At 42.5% G+C, this 16,175-nt stretch overlaps 1 protein-coding gene across 2 annotated transcripts in view; it reads right to left on the reverse strand.

The window, feature by feature from the left end:
* Positions 1–16,175, reverse strand: part of ZNRF2 (zinc and ring finger 2) — an 88,336-nt gene that overhangs the window by 43,464 nt on the left and 28,697 nt on the right. For both annotated transcript variants that reach the window (XR_004256963.1, XM_032237146.1), the window contains exon 2: positions 212–307. Coding sequence is in view for 1 of the 2 variants with exons in the window: in XM_032237146.1 (XP_032093037.1) it covers positions 212–307 (96 nt within the window). In the remaining variant the exon portion in view is untranslated. The remainder of the gene's footprint in view (positions 1–211; positions 308–16,175) is intronic.

The raw sequence follows: 16,175 nt of genomic DNA on the forward strand, positions 1-16,175 counted from the left end.
TATTAATTTCACCTTTTAAGTTGCATTACTGAAATAAATGAACTTTTGCACGATATTCTAATTTTTCGACTTTCACCTGTATGCTCTGTATTGATGTTAATTTTTGGAACCAGATCTTTACATTCAGAATCTAACCTGAAGAAGTACATTAAAATTGCAAAGATTATATTAATTTAATTATTAAACTCAATTATGAACTTTTATCCCTTACCATTATAGGTTATCCTTGGTTTTGTCAAACACATCACAAGATGTAAATCCATTTCCTCTGAAGATACAAATTTGGAACAAACTGGGCATTTGAATCCTGAAAATAAAAATAAAACATAAATAATCCCATTTTGCTTTATTAACTATATCTCTAATTTCTTTGTTGTTCTTTTTTCATAGGAGCTTGCAGTGATTTCAGTAGAGGCTTACTCACAGCTATAATAGTTCATATATCTAAGATAGATTATATACTGTTTATATATGGAATTGAGAGTTTATACCATTGGCAAGTACAAACTTCATTCACAAAAACAAAAAACATAACATCCACAGGACTTCAATTCTAATTACTTAGTATTTTTCAGAGTAAAAGACGCACCTTTTTTCCACCAAAAAGAGGATGAAAATCTGGGTGCGTCTTATAGTTCGAAGGTAGGCTCATCCACCCGCTGGCCCCCACCTGCAAGCGGCCTGGGGAAGCATAGAGGTTGGGATAGTTAGCAAAGCGGGCACTGCACAGGAGGTTTAAGGCAAGGCGGCTAGCAGCTCTGCCTGCCCCTTTTCCAGATGACCCAGGTAAAGGGAAGTCAGCTTTTTCTCCTGGCCCAGATGGGTGGCTTTGTGATGTGCAACGGGGAACCGGGGAAACATTTTCAGGTGGCAGTGCTGGCTGTATGCCCTGTTTTTGGATTCGGGAAGGAGATCGCAGTGCTGCTGCTTGAAAACGCTTTCCTCCCCAATTTGGGTGGAGGCATAAAAAGTGGCTAATTGTAACTGGGAAAGAAAGGCAGTTTTCGGCAGGTTCCAAGAGCAGCTCTCTTTCAGAGGCTTTGGTTTAAAATGGCATTGCTTTACACCACTCCTCCTCCTCCTCCTCCTGCAAGCGGCAGGTGCCTCAGAGACTCGGCAGGCAGCTCAGGGGAGACAATGGCCATGATGACTTCACTCCCCAGCAATGTGAGGAGCTGCTGCTTAAGCCCCCCTGAGAGCCGAGCTGAGCAGGAGCCCCGAAAGCAAAACATCTCTCCTTTCCAGCCACCACTGCCCGTTGGCCTAATTCCCCAATGCAATTCGTGGAGCCGCTTGCCCTCATAAAAATGCGGGTTTCGGCGTTTGGAGACCCATCACCTGGAACTGTGTTTTTCAGACAGTTAGCCACTTTTTGGGCTCTGCCCAAATTGGGGAGGAAAGCGTTTTTGGGCAGCAGCACTGCGATCCCCTCCCCAAATCCCAAAACAGGGTGTACAGCCAGCACTGTCACCTGAAAATGTTTTCCTCCCCGGTTCCCCACTGCACATTGCAGAGCCATGCACCCTCCTCCTTCTCCGCACTCACCTCTTTCCTCCTGGACCAGGAGCAAAAGCCAACTGCCCTCCACCTAGGTCATCTGGAAAAGGGGCAGGCCGAGCTTTTAGCTGCCTTGCCTTACACCTCCTGCACAATACCTGCTTCGCCAACCAAGTCATGACCTCCATGTTTCCCCAGGCCACTTGCGGAATCAGGCTCCAACTGAGGCAGCAAAGGGATAGTGGGCTTGCTGGGAAGCCCAGCACCGTGTTTACGAGATGGCAGCATCCAGGAGGACTGAAGCACTGCATCTCTATCGGGCCTTGCTGTGAGGAAGCCAGGCTTTCAATGGCTATGGCTATAGGTAGGAAGATGGGGTGTCTCAGGCACGGAGCAGGTCCCTCTTCTGCTCCCATGAAAATTATCCCCCACCACACTCACTCCAGTTAAATGTGCGTAGGGTGATAGGGTTTGTTTTAAATGGATAAAAAGATCTTGTTATCAAAATCTGAGTGGAAGTGAGGACGCCGCTGATCCCAATGCTGGTAGGCAGAGGCAGAATTCTTTTTTTTCTTGTCTCGCCACCCTCTCAAAATTAAGGTATGTCGTATACTCCGGTACGTCTTATACTCAAAAAATACGGTATCTTAATTATTATTGGAAAAAAATAAGTCTTTATGCTTAGATCAACATATTGACTCTTTTTTGCTTGTCAAAAACAAGGATGCCATTCCAGCCAACAGGCAAAAAACCCAAGTCACAATCCTTTCATATCACAACAGCTTTCAAATAGATTTCATGGTCATTACCCCTCAAAAAAAAAGGAAGTAATCATAATCTGAGAAAGCACTGAGAAAGCAAGTTAGGAAGTGAGCTAAAAACAAAGTCATTAGTAATAATTAACAATGCACAGATTCAATCTTACTTCCTGACTCCCCAGGTATGGTGATACATTTTAAAAAGAAATAATGAATTATTCTTGTTCTTAATTCCAGATTTTAAAGAGCTTTGTCTTATTATACACCCTTTCAAGTTGTTTTGTATTTTTTATGCCACAGCTACCTATGAAGTTCAATAGCTATAATTGTTCCTTTTATCACTAATATCTACTGTTCAGAGCTCTTATCTATTCTGTTATCTGTAACAGGAAGCTTGCTCTCTGTACAGTCTTAATTTGGAGAATGTTAATTTATCTTTCTTTTAAATCTTGTAGAATTTTAAGTGTTACTGTTATTTTTTTCCTAATCTATATACATAAATATGTTGATTGTTTTGTGAACCCAGCAGTTTTTGTCTGAAAATCAAATCAGCATCCTTTGAAATATAAAGTTCATTTTGCATAAAATTGATTTTTATTGTTGCAATAAATCCTTTTCCAACTTCTCCCATTGTTCAAGATCTCATTTTATTTCTTTCCATAATCTATATAATAAAACTTTCATTACTGAAACATTTTAACTGCAAAACGGTGATCATAAGACAACAATTTTTTGAACCAAAGTATCTCAACTTAAGAGAATGTGTACAAAATCTGAGACCCAAGACTCCACGTGACTTTAATGACTCGCTAAAAGAATGCAAATGACTGTCTGCAAGGAGTATAAATTGTTCCGTTCCCCACCATCCAGTCAGAGCTGAAGAAGTTTCTTGCAAAGCAAAATGTCTTCAAAGAAAAACCAGAACATCTTGTTGCCTCTTAGAAAAGCAACTTTGGGACAACCATGACCTGAGTGACTGAGAATCTCCATAGACACTTTAATTGTTTGTATCAGCTACCATATAGAATTTTATGGATACCTAATTGTTAACAGTATATCATAATACATCTTATATTCTTCTCTTTGAATTTTGATCTATTTGTCTTCTCACATCTTGTTTCAAAGAGATTACAAATAGTAAGAGAGAGAGCAGACACATATGCCTTATACTTTTGCATATTGAGAAATTTGCAAAAAATGTTCCATTCAATACAATCATTGCTGTTTGCTGCTTATATTTTAACTTCTCCAGATTTCATTTTGTTTAAACCTAGTAAAAGTAAACAATTAAAATTTCAAAAAAACTTTTTCATGCCTTCTTTTTTTTAATATTGATATATTTTAACATCCATGGTGGCACAGTGGTTAGAATGCAATACTGAAGGCTACTTCTGCTGACTGCAGGCTGCCAGCAGTTTGGCAGTTTGAGTTTCACTGGCTCAAGGTTGACTCAGCTTTCCATTCTTTCTAGGTTTGTTGGGGGCAATATGCTAACAAGGTAAACTGCTTAGAGCCGTGATGACGAATCTATGGCACGCATGCCACAGGTGGCATGCGGAGCCATTTGTTAGAGCAGTGGTCCCCAACCTTTTTATCGCCGCGGACCAGTCAGCCTTTGATAATTTTACCGTGGCCCGCTGAGCGCGCGCAGGGGTGGGGGGGCGTTGTTCCCTCTCTTCCCTGGAGCCTTTGCGCACGGCCCAGGAGCTTTTGCGCACGGCCCAGGAGCCTTTGCGCTGCAGCAAATATCAGAAGCCCAAAGCAGCATATATAAGTCTAATAAATAAATATTGTGCCATTTTTTCCTGCAACAACAGTGAGATTGGTTCATCTGAGAGCAAATGACCAAAATTACCCAGTGGACTTTTAGGTAAGGGACACCATTGACGGGGGGGGGGGGATGTTTGATTTAAAAAAATTGTTTCACTTAACAAATGTGGCAAGAAAAATTGTAAAATGGGGCAAAACTCAATCAATTTCTCACTTAACAACATACATTTTGGGCTCAATTGTGGTCGTGCATTGAGGACTACCTGCACTTACCTTCAGTGTTACTTCATTCTACTGTAGCATTAAATTTCATATAGAACAAGCTTGTTCTTTCAGAATTGTGGAATTGTTATATAACTGTCTACCTTTAGAAAAGTTTCTCTTGAGTTAAACTCAGCTCCTATAATTTTATTGATGTGTCGTAATTTTCTTAGCAGTAGTATGAAAATTGTCATTGTTGCTTTTGGACAATTTTTAATATTTTACTATTAAATATACAGTACTGAGATTCCCAGGTGGGTTCCCCTCCAATTATTAGCCAGGTTCAACCCTGCTCATTTTGAGAGCAGGCAAAAACAGCCAGGTTACATCCCTACAAATTGAAAGCTCTCTCTCTCTCTCTCTCTCTCCCCTCCCTTCCTGTCTCTCTGTCACTCTGTGTGTATGTGTGTGTGTGTGTCTATCTCTCACTCACTCACTTAATCACACACTCTGTGTGTGTCTGTCTCTCCCTCCCTCTCTATCACTCTATCCCTCTCCCCTCCCTTCCTCTCTCTGTCACTCTGTGTGTATATGTATGTGTGTGTGTCTATCTGTTTCTCACTCACTCACTCACTCACTCACTCACTCACTCACTCACTCTGTGTGTGCATCTCTCTCTGTGTCTCTGTCTGTCTGTTTTTCTGTCTGTCTCTCCCTCCTTCCCAACCTGCAGATGGGCTCCGGACCAGTGGAGCCTCTTCTTTCTTTTTAACCAGGTGATCTTTATTAAGGCATAAAAATGAGCCTTAATTAGAGGCTCAACAAAAGAAGCTGGAAAGAGATAATGAGATAATGGAGCCAAGAAGCTGAAACCTGGAACTGGAGAAAAACCTTTTCTATCCCCTTACCAGCCCATTCGGGAAGACGATCCCTCCCCCCGTGGATGGGTTCTAGACCAGCGGAGCCTCCCTGGACATCACAGCAGCAGCAGCCCCAAGTGTGCCGATCTCGGCGTTTTTCACATCGGGGCGTGCTGCAAGAGGGAGGGAGTGAAGACCGGGGATTCAGTAGAAAGGAAAGCAACTTCAGAGCTACGGCTGGCTTCCCACTGACCTCCCCCCCCCTCCGAGTTCCTGACAGATCAAATTATTTCAGCAACAGCTTCCCCCACCATGGCGCCCAGCCTCCCCCTCGTACGTCACCTCCGCTCCGTTCTCCAGCAAGCCTCATGGGGCTTTTTGCCTTTAGGAATAAGAATGTTTAAAAGACTTTTTTTTTTAATTTGAAAAAAAGATGATGCAGGTTCTGAAAGAGTGAATCTCCGTCGCACTGCTATGCTTTTTCTTCCTCCAAATAATGGTCACTGCTTATTGTAGCGAGTCAGCCTCCTAACTTCAGTCCAGGCTCTGCAACTACCTTCTCTCCCCACCCCCCAAACCCACAGAAACAGGAGGGAATCGGTCATTATCATTAGCACTCTCTCCCACGCCTGGCCTCCCCTTCGGAGGTAAGGGGCGGGGAAGAGCAGATCTCCCGGGGACACAAATATTCCCCAAGTGCCACCACCCGCTTCTCGTAGCTCCCCCCACAAAAAACAGGAGAGGAGTGAAATAATGCTACGCTTTGGAAACGTGGATCTCCAATGCTAGGGCCATGCCAGGAGCTTCGGGGGTTCCCTCCAGGCTACCTGCACAGCCAGCAGCCGCATCCACAGGCTCCGTGGAGAAAGGCAGGCCATGGGAAAGGGGAGCAAGTGCGCTCCCTGGCTCCCCGCTCCAATCTCGCCCGCCCAGTTCCCAGACCCTCTCTTTGGAAAGAGTTCTCCAGCAGCCTCTGGCGAGGTGTTTTCCCCGCCCCACTCGGGCGCAAAGCAAATAAAGCAAATAAAATATAAAATGCTGGTTTACCTTTCTCTGCTGCTTCTCTCCCTGGCTGGAGCCAAGAGGAGATCCCTGTCCTAGTCTTCCTGCTGCCCTCGTGGCATGGGCAAAACGGACGGTACTTTGTCCCTTCTGTCTCCCCGTTGCTCAGAAAAGCAACTCCGGGAAGGTCCTTTGGTGGCAGCCCCCGGCCGCTGCAGCGATCATGGCCCCCGGCCGCTGCGCGGCCCGGTGCCAGGTACTCCACGGCCCGGCACCGGTCCGCGGACCGGGGGTTGGGGACCACTGTGTTAGAGCACATGAGGCATTGCCCTGTCAGTTCCAGGCTGATTTCAGCCTTCTTTTAAGGCCGTTTTTCGCCCTCCAGAGGCTTCTCTTTTTTGCCCTTCTCCGGAGGGCAAAAAACAACCCAACATGCAAACTGGAAGTTCCAGAATAGACTTCCCTTTTTTGCATTGAGCAGTTTTTGCACTCCGGAGGCTTCAGGGAAGCCTCCTGAAGGCTTTGGAGGGTGAAAAACGGCCCTACAGGGAACCCGGAGGGGGGCATGCATATAACATTTTGGGTGCGGGCACGCTCGCGCACAATCCCCCTGTGCTCCCCCCGCTTTTGGCAAGCGATGGAAAAAAGGTTAGCCATAACTGGCTTAAAGGGAGCTATAAAGCACTGCGATGCAGTATATAAGTCTAAGTGTTATTGCTAATGTGTTTAAAATACTTCTACAGTACTATTGTCCATCATCCCTCTCTTTTAAAAATAGTCTGTATGATCTGTGTGTATCAATTTGGGAATGCACTTCCTTATACATTCAGCCAATATAATGGTAAATATATTATAAACAACATTTATTAGAGTGGATTGCCAGTTTGCTTCCAGGTTCATTTCAAGATATTGATTAGCATGTTTAAAGCCCTTTATGACATGGTGCATGTTATCTGAAGAACCATGTCACCCTACTGGGACTAGCCCATCCCACACATCTTGGCAGAAGGACCATGCAGCAGACCCCATTAGTCAAAGAATTCCTTTCCAGGAAATGTCTTTTCTGCCAGAGCTCCCACTTCAGGAACATTGTACCCTTCAAGGTGAGATCCAAACCCACCCTTCTGAAAGGGCCTGAAGACATGGCTTTGCCAACTGGATTGGGGTCTCAATGGCAGCATGTCATTCTAGAGATAGCTAATAGTTCAGACAAGAATCTTATCTTCTCCATTCCTTTCTATCTTGATCAATTTTAATTCAAATTTTTATATTGGTGTTTTTATTGTTAACCAGCTAGCCAGCTTTGGTTAAATGGGTGGCATATGAGATAGACCAACTGACTTTGGTCCTCCCACATACACACTATAGCTGTCCCTGGCCTGATGTATTGCTTTTAAACGATATGCATCGTCAACGTGGATCTTATACATGTACAGTGAGGTGGGAAAGTATTTTATTCCCTGCTGATTTTGTATGTTTGCCAACAGAGAGTCTGTTATTTTAATGGTAGGTTTATTTTAACAGTGAGAGATAGAATACCAACAACAAAAATCCAAAAAAAAGCATTTCAAAAAAATTATAAATTGATTTTCATTTTAATGAGTGAAATAAGTATTTGACCCCTTCGCAAAACATGACTTAGTACTTGGTGGCAAAACCCTTGTTGGCAATTACAGGGGTTAGACATCTCTTGTAGTTGACCACCAGGTTTGCACATATCTCAGGAGGTATTTTGTTCCACTCCTCTTTGCAAATCCTCTCCAAGTCATTAAGGCTTCGAGGCTGACGTTTGGCAATTTGAACCTTCCACTCCCTCCGCAGATTTGGGATTAAGGTCTGGAGACTGGCTAGGCCACTCCAGGACCTTAATGTGCTTCTTCTTGAGCCACTCCTTTGTTTCTTTGGCCATGTGTTTTGGGTCATTGTCATGCTGGAATAACTATCCTCGACCCATTTTCAATGCCCTGGCTGAAGGTTCTCACCCAAGATATGATGGTACATGGCTCTGTCCATCATCCATTTGATGCGATGAAGTTGTCTTGCTTCCTTAGCAGAAAAACACACCCAAAGCATAATCTTTCCACCAGCTTGTTTGACGGTGGTGATGGTGTTCTTGGGGTCATAAGCAATGGCGAGTTGACTTGATGCCAAAGAGTCTCAGCTGACCAAAACACTTTCACCCAATACTCCTCTGAATCATTCAGATGTTCATTGACAAACATCAGACAGGCCTGTATATGTGCTTTCTTGAGCAGGAGGACCTTGTGGGTGCTGCAGGATTTCAGTCCTTCACAGTGTAGTGTATTTACCAATTGTTTTCTTGGTGATATGGTCCCAGATGTCTTGAGATCATTGACAAGATTCTCCTATGTAGTTCTGGATTGATTCCTCACCATTCTCATGAACTTCCACCAGGTGAGATCTTAAATGGAGCCCCAGACCAAGGGAGATTGACAGTTATTTTGGGTTTCTTCCATTTGCAAATTATTGCACCAACTGTTGTCAACTTCTTACCAAGTTGCTTGGTGATAGTCTTGTAGCCCAGCCCAGCATTGTGCAGTTCTATAATCTTGTCTCTGGCAACCTTGGACAACTCTTTGGTCTTGGCCATGGTGGAGAGTTTGGAATCTTCATTAATTGCTTCTGAGGACAGGTGTCTTTTATACAAGCTGAGATTAGGAGCACTCCCTTTAAGAGATGGATATGCTCATTACCTGTATAAAAGATGCATGGGAGATGGCAGAAATTTTGCTGATTTATAACGATTTTGAAATGCGTTTTTCTGGATTTTTGTATTGTTATTCTGTCTCTCACTATTAAAATAAACCTACCATTAAAATTACAGACTGATCATTTCTTTGTCAGTGGGCAAATGTACAAAATCAGGAGGAGATCAAATATTTTTCCCCTCACTGTACATTACTACTGCAATTTGGACTTTGCTTTCATATTTAGATAAAATGTTATATATATATATTGGGTATGAAGATAAAGGTTTTTTTCAATTAGAAAAAAACTGTTAACCTACAGCAAGTTATCTCCTCACTCAATAATATATACTGAGTCTCTACAGAACTTCAAAATAAGTTTCTCTGTTTTTAGGGAGATGTATAACCAGATAAATTTACAGAAATGTTTGTAATTTTTAATTCTTAAAAGTTGAGGTTTTTATTTAATAACTTCAGGTTTTTAAAAGATAACATATTAGTTTTAAATAAAAATCATATTCTTTTTCATAATTAAAACTAAGCTTGACAATTCAATTTAAAATGTTTGTATAACCCTTTGATATGAATACAATCACAACACCAGTATTTTTCATTTCATCTTTCAGCTAGAGGATAGATTAAGAATATATGATCACATGCCACCTATGTTGCCAGCCATGGATGTCAATTGTAAAAATTAAAACATACAAAAATATATGAAGAAAAGATTGGATTATCCCTAAGTGGTGCATTTTTCAGGGTATTTTGGTTAAAAATTTAAATATTGAGTTACCCACAGTTGGGCTTCTATGAAGTATATATGGCATTTCAGTTATCACCTGGGAGGATTTCATAATTACTATTTTCATTTAAAAGCTACAAGTTTATATCAGCAAACTGAAAATAAAATAACTAAGATAAATTAAGAAATTCATGGACGTAAATTACATATACAGCATAAAATCACCAAACCCTCAAGTGAAAACCTCCAGGGCCTCATCTACCCTCAAGGACCATTTACAATAAATATATTTTGTATCTAATTAATACCACCATCAATAACCAAACCTAATATCATGAAATAACAACACATGCATACTAAATGGTAACATGCCACAGTTTATATGTAAGTAAAATTGTTTTGATTGATTGGAAGGGATGGTTCTTACTGAAGAAAATATCTTGAATTAAAGACTAGATATTGTGGGACTGTATCAATGATGGAGTCATTGTTAAACACGGTGTCTTTGCATTTTATTTAGCAAAGATAAATGATATTTGTTTTTGATATCCTAAAGATCCAATATGTGACAAAGCCAATCAAATGATTAAATAAGCTTAACAGATCCAGATAATTTAATATGTAGTATTAAATGTCAATATATTCACCGAATTCTCCTAAGATTTAAGTTTCTTGAGAATTATTTTTATAGATAGGGCAATAATACATAAGGATTGCGCACCACTGTGAAACTAGCTCAAGGTTTTTATACCACAACACTGAAGTGAACCATCTTATTTTTGACTCATGTGATATATCTGTAACCACAGTAAAAATAATCTTTGAAACACTCTAGCTTTTTATGAGCAATTCATTTCCTTGTTTGCGAGAATTATTTTTATCCCAGTTCCTACCTTGTAGGTTTCAGTTAGTCTAGCAAGAGGAAAAGTGACTTAACAGCTTTCTAACTCTTCCCCAATCTTTCCCTACATAAGGCAATTTGTCTGGTATTTTGCATCAACAAACAGATCTACAGAATACAAGGTACAGATCTGCATGAAGAAAGATTGTGGAACAGAAACAACCTGAAAGAAATCACCAAAACAAATTCTATGTAATTACTATTGTTATGCCAAGACACACTATTGTCCAAATAAATGCCAAAAGTATAAATCTTTATTTGCCTCATAGAATCAGGACCCTGCCCCCCTTTAACCCATTTCTATTCTCTTTTGAATTCTACATCTGTTACAAAACACAGGAAATGATTAGCAAGCTGCACATGGATAAATAAGGGAAAGAGGTTAAGATCATAACATATACTTTGATCTTGTAGAGAAGTAGTAAAAGGTCAAAGATAGGAATAGGCCAGGGTAATATTTTAAAGAGAAGAAATTTTGGAGGGCTGGAGAGGATTCCAAACTTCATCTGGGACACAACTATTCTGTTGTTTTACGCTTTCTTCAGCACTTCTTCATTTTACCCTCTAAAGGCTTTTTTTATAATGATTTAAGTAGTCTTTTTATCATAATTAATCAGATTTAAATAAAAAAGAAAGCTTAAGAGTAAATCTGGTCTGTTTCTTAAGTTTTCTGTTCACAGCTCACTTAATCAAATTTAAATGTTTGCATGTTTCCAGAACAGACATGCTTCAGAAAATGATTACCGTATTTTTCGGAGTATAAGACACTCTGAAGTATAAGATGCACCTATCTTTTGGGGAGGAAAGCAAGGGGGGAAAAATTGCCTCCCAGCAATTTGCCTCCTTGCAACAAACAGCAAAAAGTATAGACAATATACAGTTTGTGGTGTATTTCTGTGCATGTGTGCCTGACCCATAGAAATACCAAAGAATTGGAGAAATGTACGTTATGGCAGTATATTAATGCCAGAAAGTTTTCTTAAATGTAGTTACACTAACTCCTCCCAATTATTTAAATAGATCTACTCTAAACATGACTATGTCAGGGTCTAATTAGACAACAGGACACTGTTACATTTCAGACTATATTTGTACAGAAGCTGTTAAAATTGATGTGGCTTTCTGGAAGTATACATTATTCTCTGCTATTTAAAAGAAGATACAATAGCATTGGGCCTCTTCAGATCAGACATTTATTTTAAAAAGCTTCTTCATTTTGTTAAGTTGTCTAGAACAATAATAAAGCAGTCTTTAAAAAATTAGTAATTTGAACATTCTATAGGCATTTATAGTTATTGACTTACCTCCTTGCAGCTAACAACCTGATTAGCCCAAGAAAAAAAATCTGCCTCTGCCTCCCAGCAATTTGTCTCCTGCAGCAAACAGCAAGTTTCACTTTCAATTTCAGCATGGGCCTCCCAATCATCAGCTGTTTCAGTCTGCAGGGATTGCATAGCCTCTTGCTGCCTCCGCAAGCCCCATTTTCCCCATTTGCTGCAAGGAGGTGAATTGCTGGGAGGCAGAGGCAAAGGATGGGGGCCTGTGGGTCGGTGGGGCTACATTCAGTGTATAAGATGCACCCACATTTTCACCCTCTTTTTGGGGGGCGAAGGTGTGTCTTATATTCCAAAAAATATGGTAAGTAAAATATCAAGGGAGAAGAAAGCAAAATATATGGGAGGAGATAGCCTTTGAGGAAGCACTGATAGCAATGGAGGGTCCACAGGATCAATTCTAGATTGGTGGTTCACCAACAACCAAGAACAATAAGCATGTATGACCAATCCAATGGTATCACAATGTTTGAATTATCCTATAGCAATTTTTATGAATAAAAAGTAAAATGTAAACAACAGCATGATTTTGAAAAAGAAGCAATAAAAGTCATAATGTATCGATTACTATAAAAGTTGAATGCAAAAATAAACTTGAAGGAGAAATGAATCTAAAGTCTAAATGTATAATCTAACTGGCTTTCCAATTTTCTGACTATTATTTACTAATAAGTAAACTCCACTCGACTTTGGATACAGAAAGTTCAATAGAAAGAAGTGGAAAGAATCAGCATTTACTTTTTTTCACTGTGTCAGGGTTCATTCTACTTTTTTGAAATTGCCTAGCAGAATTTCTGTTTAAGAAAAATTGTGTGCAAGCATTGCTTTGATTCTGACATTCTGTTAATTACTGACATGTATATGAAGGAGTGTATAAAATTAAAAATTAAAATACCACTAAGTAAGAAATGGAACTCCTGACTGCAAAAAGAAAAAAAATGGTAATACAGCAAATTTTCCTAAACCATAATATGCTTGAATATTGTATGTGTGTACTTTCCTCATTTTCTCAGCTAAATAAGAAAAGTTATAACATTAATTCTAATTCTAGCTCTTACTGCTTTCTAACTTTGCTCTATCCCACACAGAAGCAATACATGAAATGGAAGGAAAGGGAATGGAATAGAATAGAATAATTTATTAATTGACCAAGTATGACATACAAGGAATTTGTCTCTGATGCAGACTCTCTCAGTGTACATACAAGGCAACATAGGATCATCATCATTATCATCATCATCATCATCATCATCCCCATCCCAATAAGAGGGCGGAGTAAGAAGGATAATAACGATAAATAATGTTATAGCAATACTATCGTTTCTCCGAAAATAAGACCTAAACAGAAAATAAGCTCTAGCCTGATTTTTAAGTGTGTGCATGATATAAGCCATCCCCAAAAAATAAGCCCTAGTGAAGATCACCATCAGCCTGAGTGGATGGGTGAGCATGGCCAGCACAGGACGAAGCGGAAGAGGGGGGCAACAATGTCCAGCAGTAGCCAAGGGCAAGCAAAGACACAGTGGGACGGAGTGGGAAGGCACAACAGATGTGAAAATTGATCGAACACAGTTTGACCCAAATAAAAACACGGCAAAAAAACAAAACTAAAGGGAGGGTGTTCTACCTCACTTCTGGGTATATCAATTCAGAAGCCCACAGGTCTGAGTTGAAACTGTACCCCACCCACCGTGGCCAAGGAGGAAGCAATATTAGAGGAGAAAACATATTCCTTCTGCCCTCCGGGCCAGGAACAACCAAAACCACACACCCAACCATGTGTCTCCTCACAATCACTGACAATGATCCCTGAGGTAGTACTTAGAACAGTGGCTCCTTCCCTTCCCTGGTCATCTCTGGAGGCTTGGACTCTTTCTGCTCCACCAGCATGACTCCAGCAGCCAGCCTTGGTGCTAAGTGTCATCTGTGCGTGGGAGGGGGCATGCGGCATAACTTGGCAAAAAAGTGGGATCAGCAATGTGGGTAAAGCGTCACCCCAAGTTCAGCCTGGATCTAATTTGTCCCCTTAATCGCAGTCCTACAGATCAGCTGAACCAACAAGGGCCAGGAGCTGCCTCTTGTTCCACCTCTCCAGGTACCTAGAGTTGTTTCTCCATGCATTCTCGCCAGCTCTGGCCCTGCTTATTTTGCCAGGCAGCCTCATCACCGAGGGCCATCCGACGGCACGGGATAAAATACCACCAGTATACAGACGATACTCAATTGTATCTGTCCGCCCCGTGCCAACTCAGTGAAGCGGTTGACGTGATGTGTCAATGCCTGGAGGATGTTAGGGTCTGGATGGGGGTGAACAAGCTGGCTCTCAATCCTGACAAGACCGAGTGGCTTGTGTTTTTCCCTCCCACAAATTGGCCAGGTATTCCATCTCTCAGGCTGGGGGGTGAAATTATACGCCCCTCAGACAGGGTTCGCAATTTGGGAGTCCTCCTGGATCCACAGTTGACTTTAGATCACCATTTGTCGGCTGTGACCAGGGGGGCATTTGCCTAGGTTCGCCTGGTGCACCAATTGCATCTCTACCTGAACCGGGAGGCTCTTACAACAGTCACTCACGCCCTTGTGACCTCAAGACTTGCGATCATGGGTGCGCCTCGGTACACCCAGGTTACATCTATCCTCCAGAGCTGCACTGGCTGCCTATTGGTCTCCGGATACGCTTCAAGGTGCTAGTTGTCACTTATAAAGCCCTACATGGTATTGGACCTGGATATTTGAGAGACCGCTTTCTGCCAATCACCTCCCATAGACCCATTAGATCCCACAGATTAGGCCTTCTCCTAATTCCATCTGCCGGCCAATGCTGGCTGTCGACCACTCGGAGGAGGGCCTTCTCTGTGGCTGCTCCGGCCCTCTGGAGCGATCTCCCCATGGAGATTCGGACCCTCGCCACCCTTCAGGCTTTCCATAAAGCCGTTAAGATCTGGCTGTTCCAGCAGGCCTGGGGCTGTTGAGTTCCACTCCTACTCAAATTGGTTGTGCTTGTTGTGACTTTTAAATTGTTTTGTATTGTTGTTCTGTTTTTGTTTTACTATTTTGTATTTGCTCCCCTCCCTTCTGGTTTGTCAGCCACCCTGAGTCCCTTTGGGAATAGGGCGGCATACAATTCGAATAAACCACTAAACCACTCTCTACTGCAGCTCACCTTGTGGCTCTGCCGTAGGCAGCGACTACAGTTTGCGCTTCACCAGGCCTGGAGTTCGCGTCTTGCTCAGGCTGCTGCTACAGTATCTCATCAGTGAATACTGTCATTCATCAGTGTCCCGGTTCTTCTTCAGTTGCAGTGGCACTGCCCCCAGGCCTGCCTGTGCAGCAACATCCTAACTGCTTCCCCCACCTCTTTCCTCTTGTGCTGTGAAGGAAGCAAGTTCTTGTCCTTGTAATCTCCCTCTTGGCAGGGGGCTACCTATCCACTCTCGCTGCTGTCTGGCACACAGTCAGTCAGCCCAGATTTACAATTCCAGAACACTCTCTTACTGCTAGCTTGCCAGAGCCCCACCAGCATCTGCTGGTAGACCCACACTGCCTGAATCGCCTCACCCGCGATTGCCTTTGGGCTGCTGAGCATCAGCCTACTCAGTACTGCAGATGCCAGCTATGGGCTGAGCCTGGCGTTCTTTGGGCCCTGGCAGATGCTGCAGCTCTTGTGCCAGCTGTGCGAGATCAGTGCGCGGCTTGTCCTGGCTGCCTTCTACCTGTACCTTACTGATGCTGCTCTACCACTGGCTTCTGTCCATCTTGGCCTGTCCAGTGGACTGCCGCCACAAGATGATGTAAGGCAGGTAGCGATGAAGCTGCCTCTCCCCACCTGCCAGACACCCACCAAAGCTGCAAAGGGCAGGGGCAAGGGAGAAGTGCGCTGCCCAGCCTGCGGGGTACATGTGGCAGTTCCAGCGGGAGGCAGTGGAGGCTAGTGAGTTGCAGCTGGGATTTGATGATGGGCATGAAAAGCCAGGGTGAAAGGTGAGGGAGTGGCAGCAGCCAGCAGCAGAGCAGCAACAGGTGAGCTAGAGGCTGATGGTGGCCAGAGTAGCCCCATGCCCACCTTGTTAGCTGGTCTGAGGGCTGCAGTACCTGCCAGGTCCCAAAGCGTGCTGGGCTTATCCTGTAACCTAGGGCCTGCAGCACCAAGTAGGCAATAAGACATCCACCCAAAATAAGCCCTAATGTGTTTTAGAGCAAAAATAAATATAAGACTGGGTCCTACTTTCAGGGAAATATGGTAATTGAGCAAATACACATACGCCAGCATTGTGAGAATTCTGTGATCAGCAGTGATAGTCTGAGGAAAAAAATATATCTTTGTGTTTGGGCCTGCAATGCCCTGTAGCACATCCTGAGGGGAGGACCTGAAGTAGTTTACTTCTAGGATGTGAGTGGTCTG

The sequence above is a fragment of the Thamnophis elegans genome, chromosome Z, assembly GCF_009769535.1.
Source record: "Thamnophis elegans isolate rThaEle1 chromosome Z, rThaEle1.pri, whole genome shotgun sequence".
NCBI classification, from domain to species: Eukaryota; Metazoa; Chordata; class Lepidosauria; order Squamata; family Colubridae; genus Thamnophis; species Thamnophis elegans.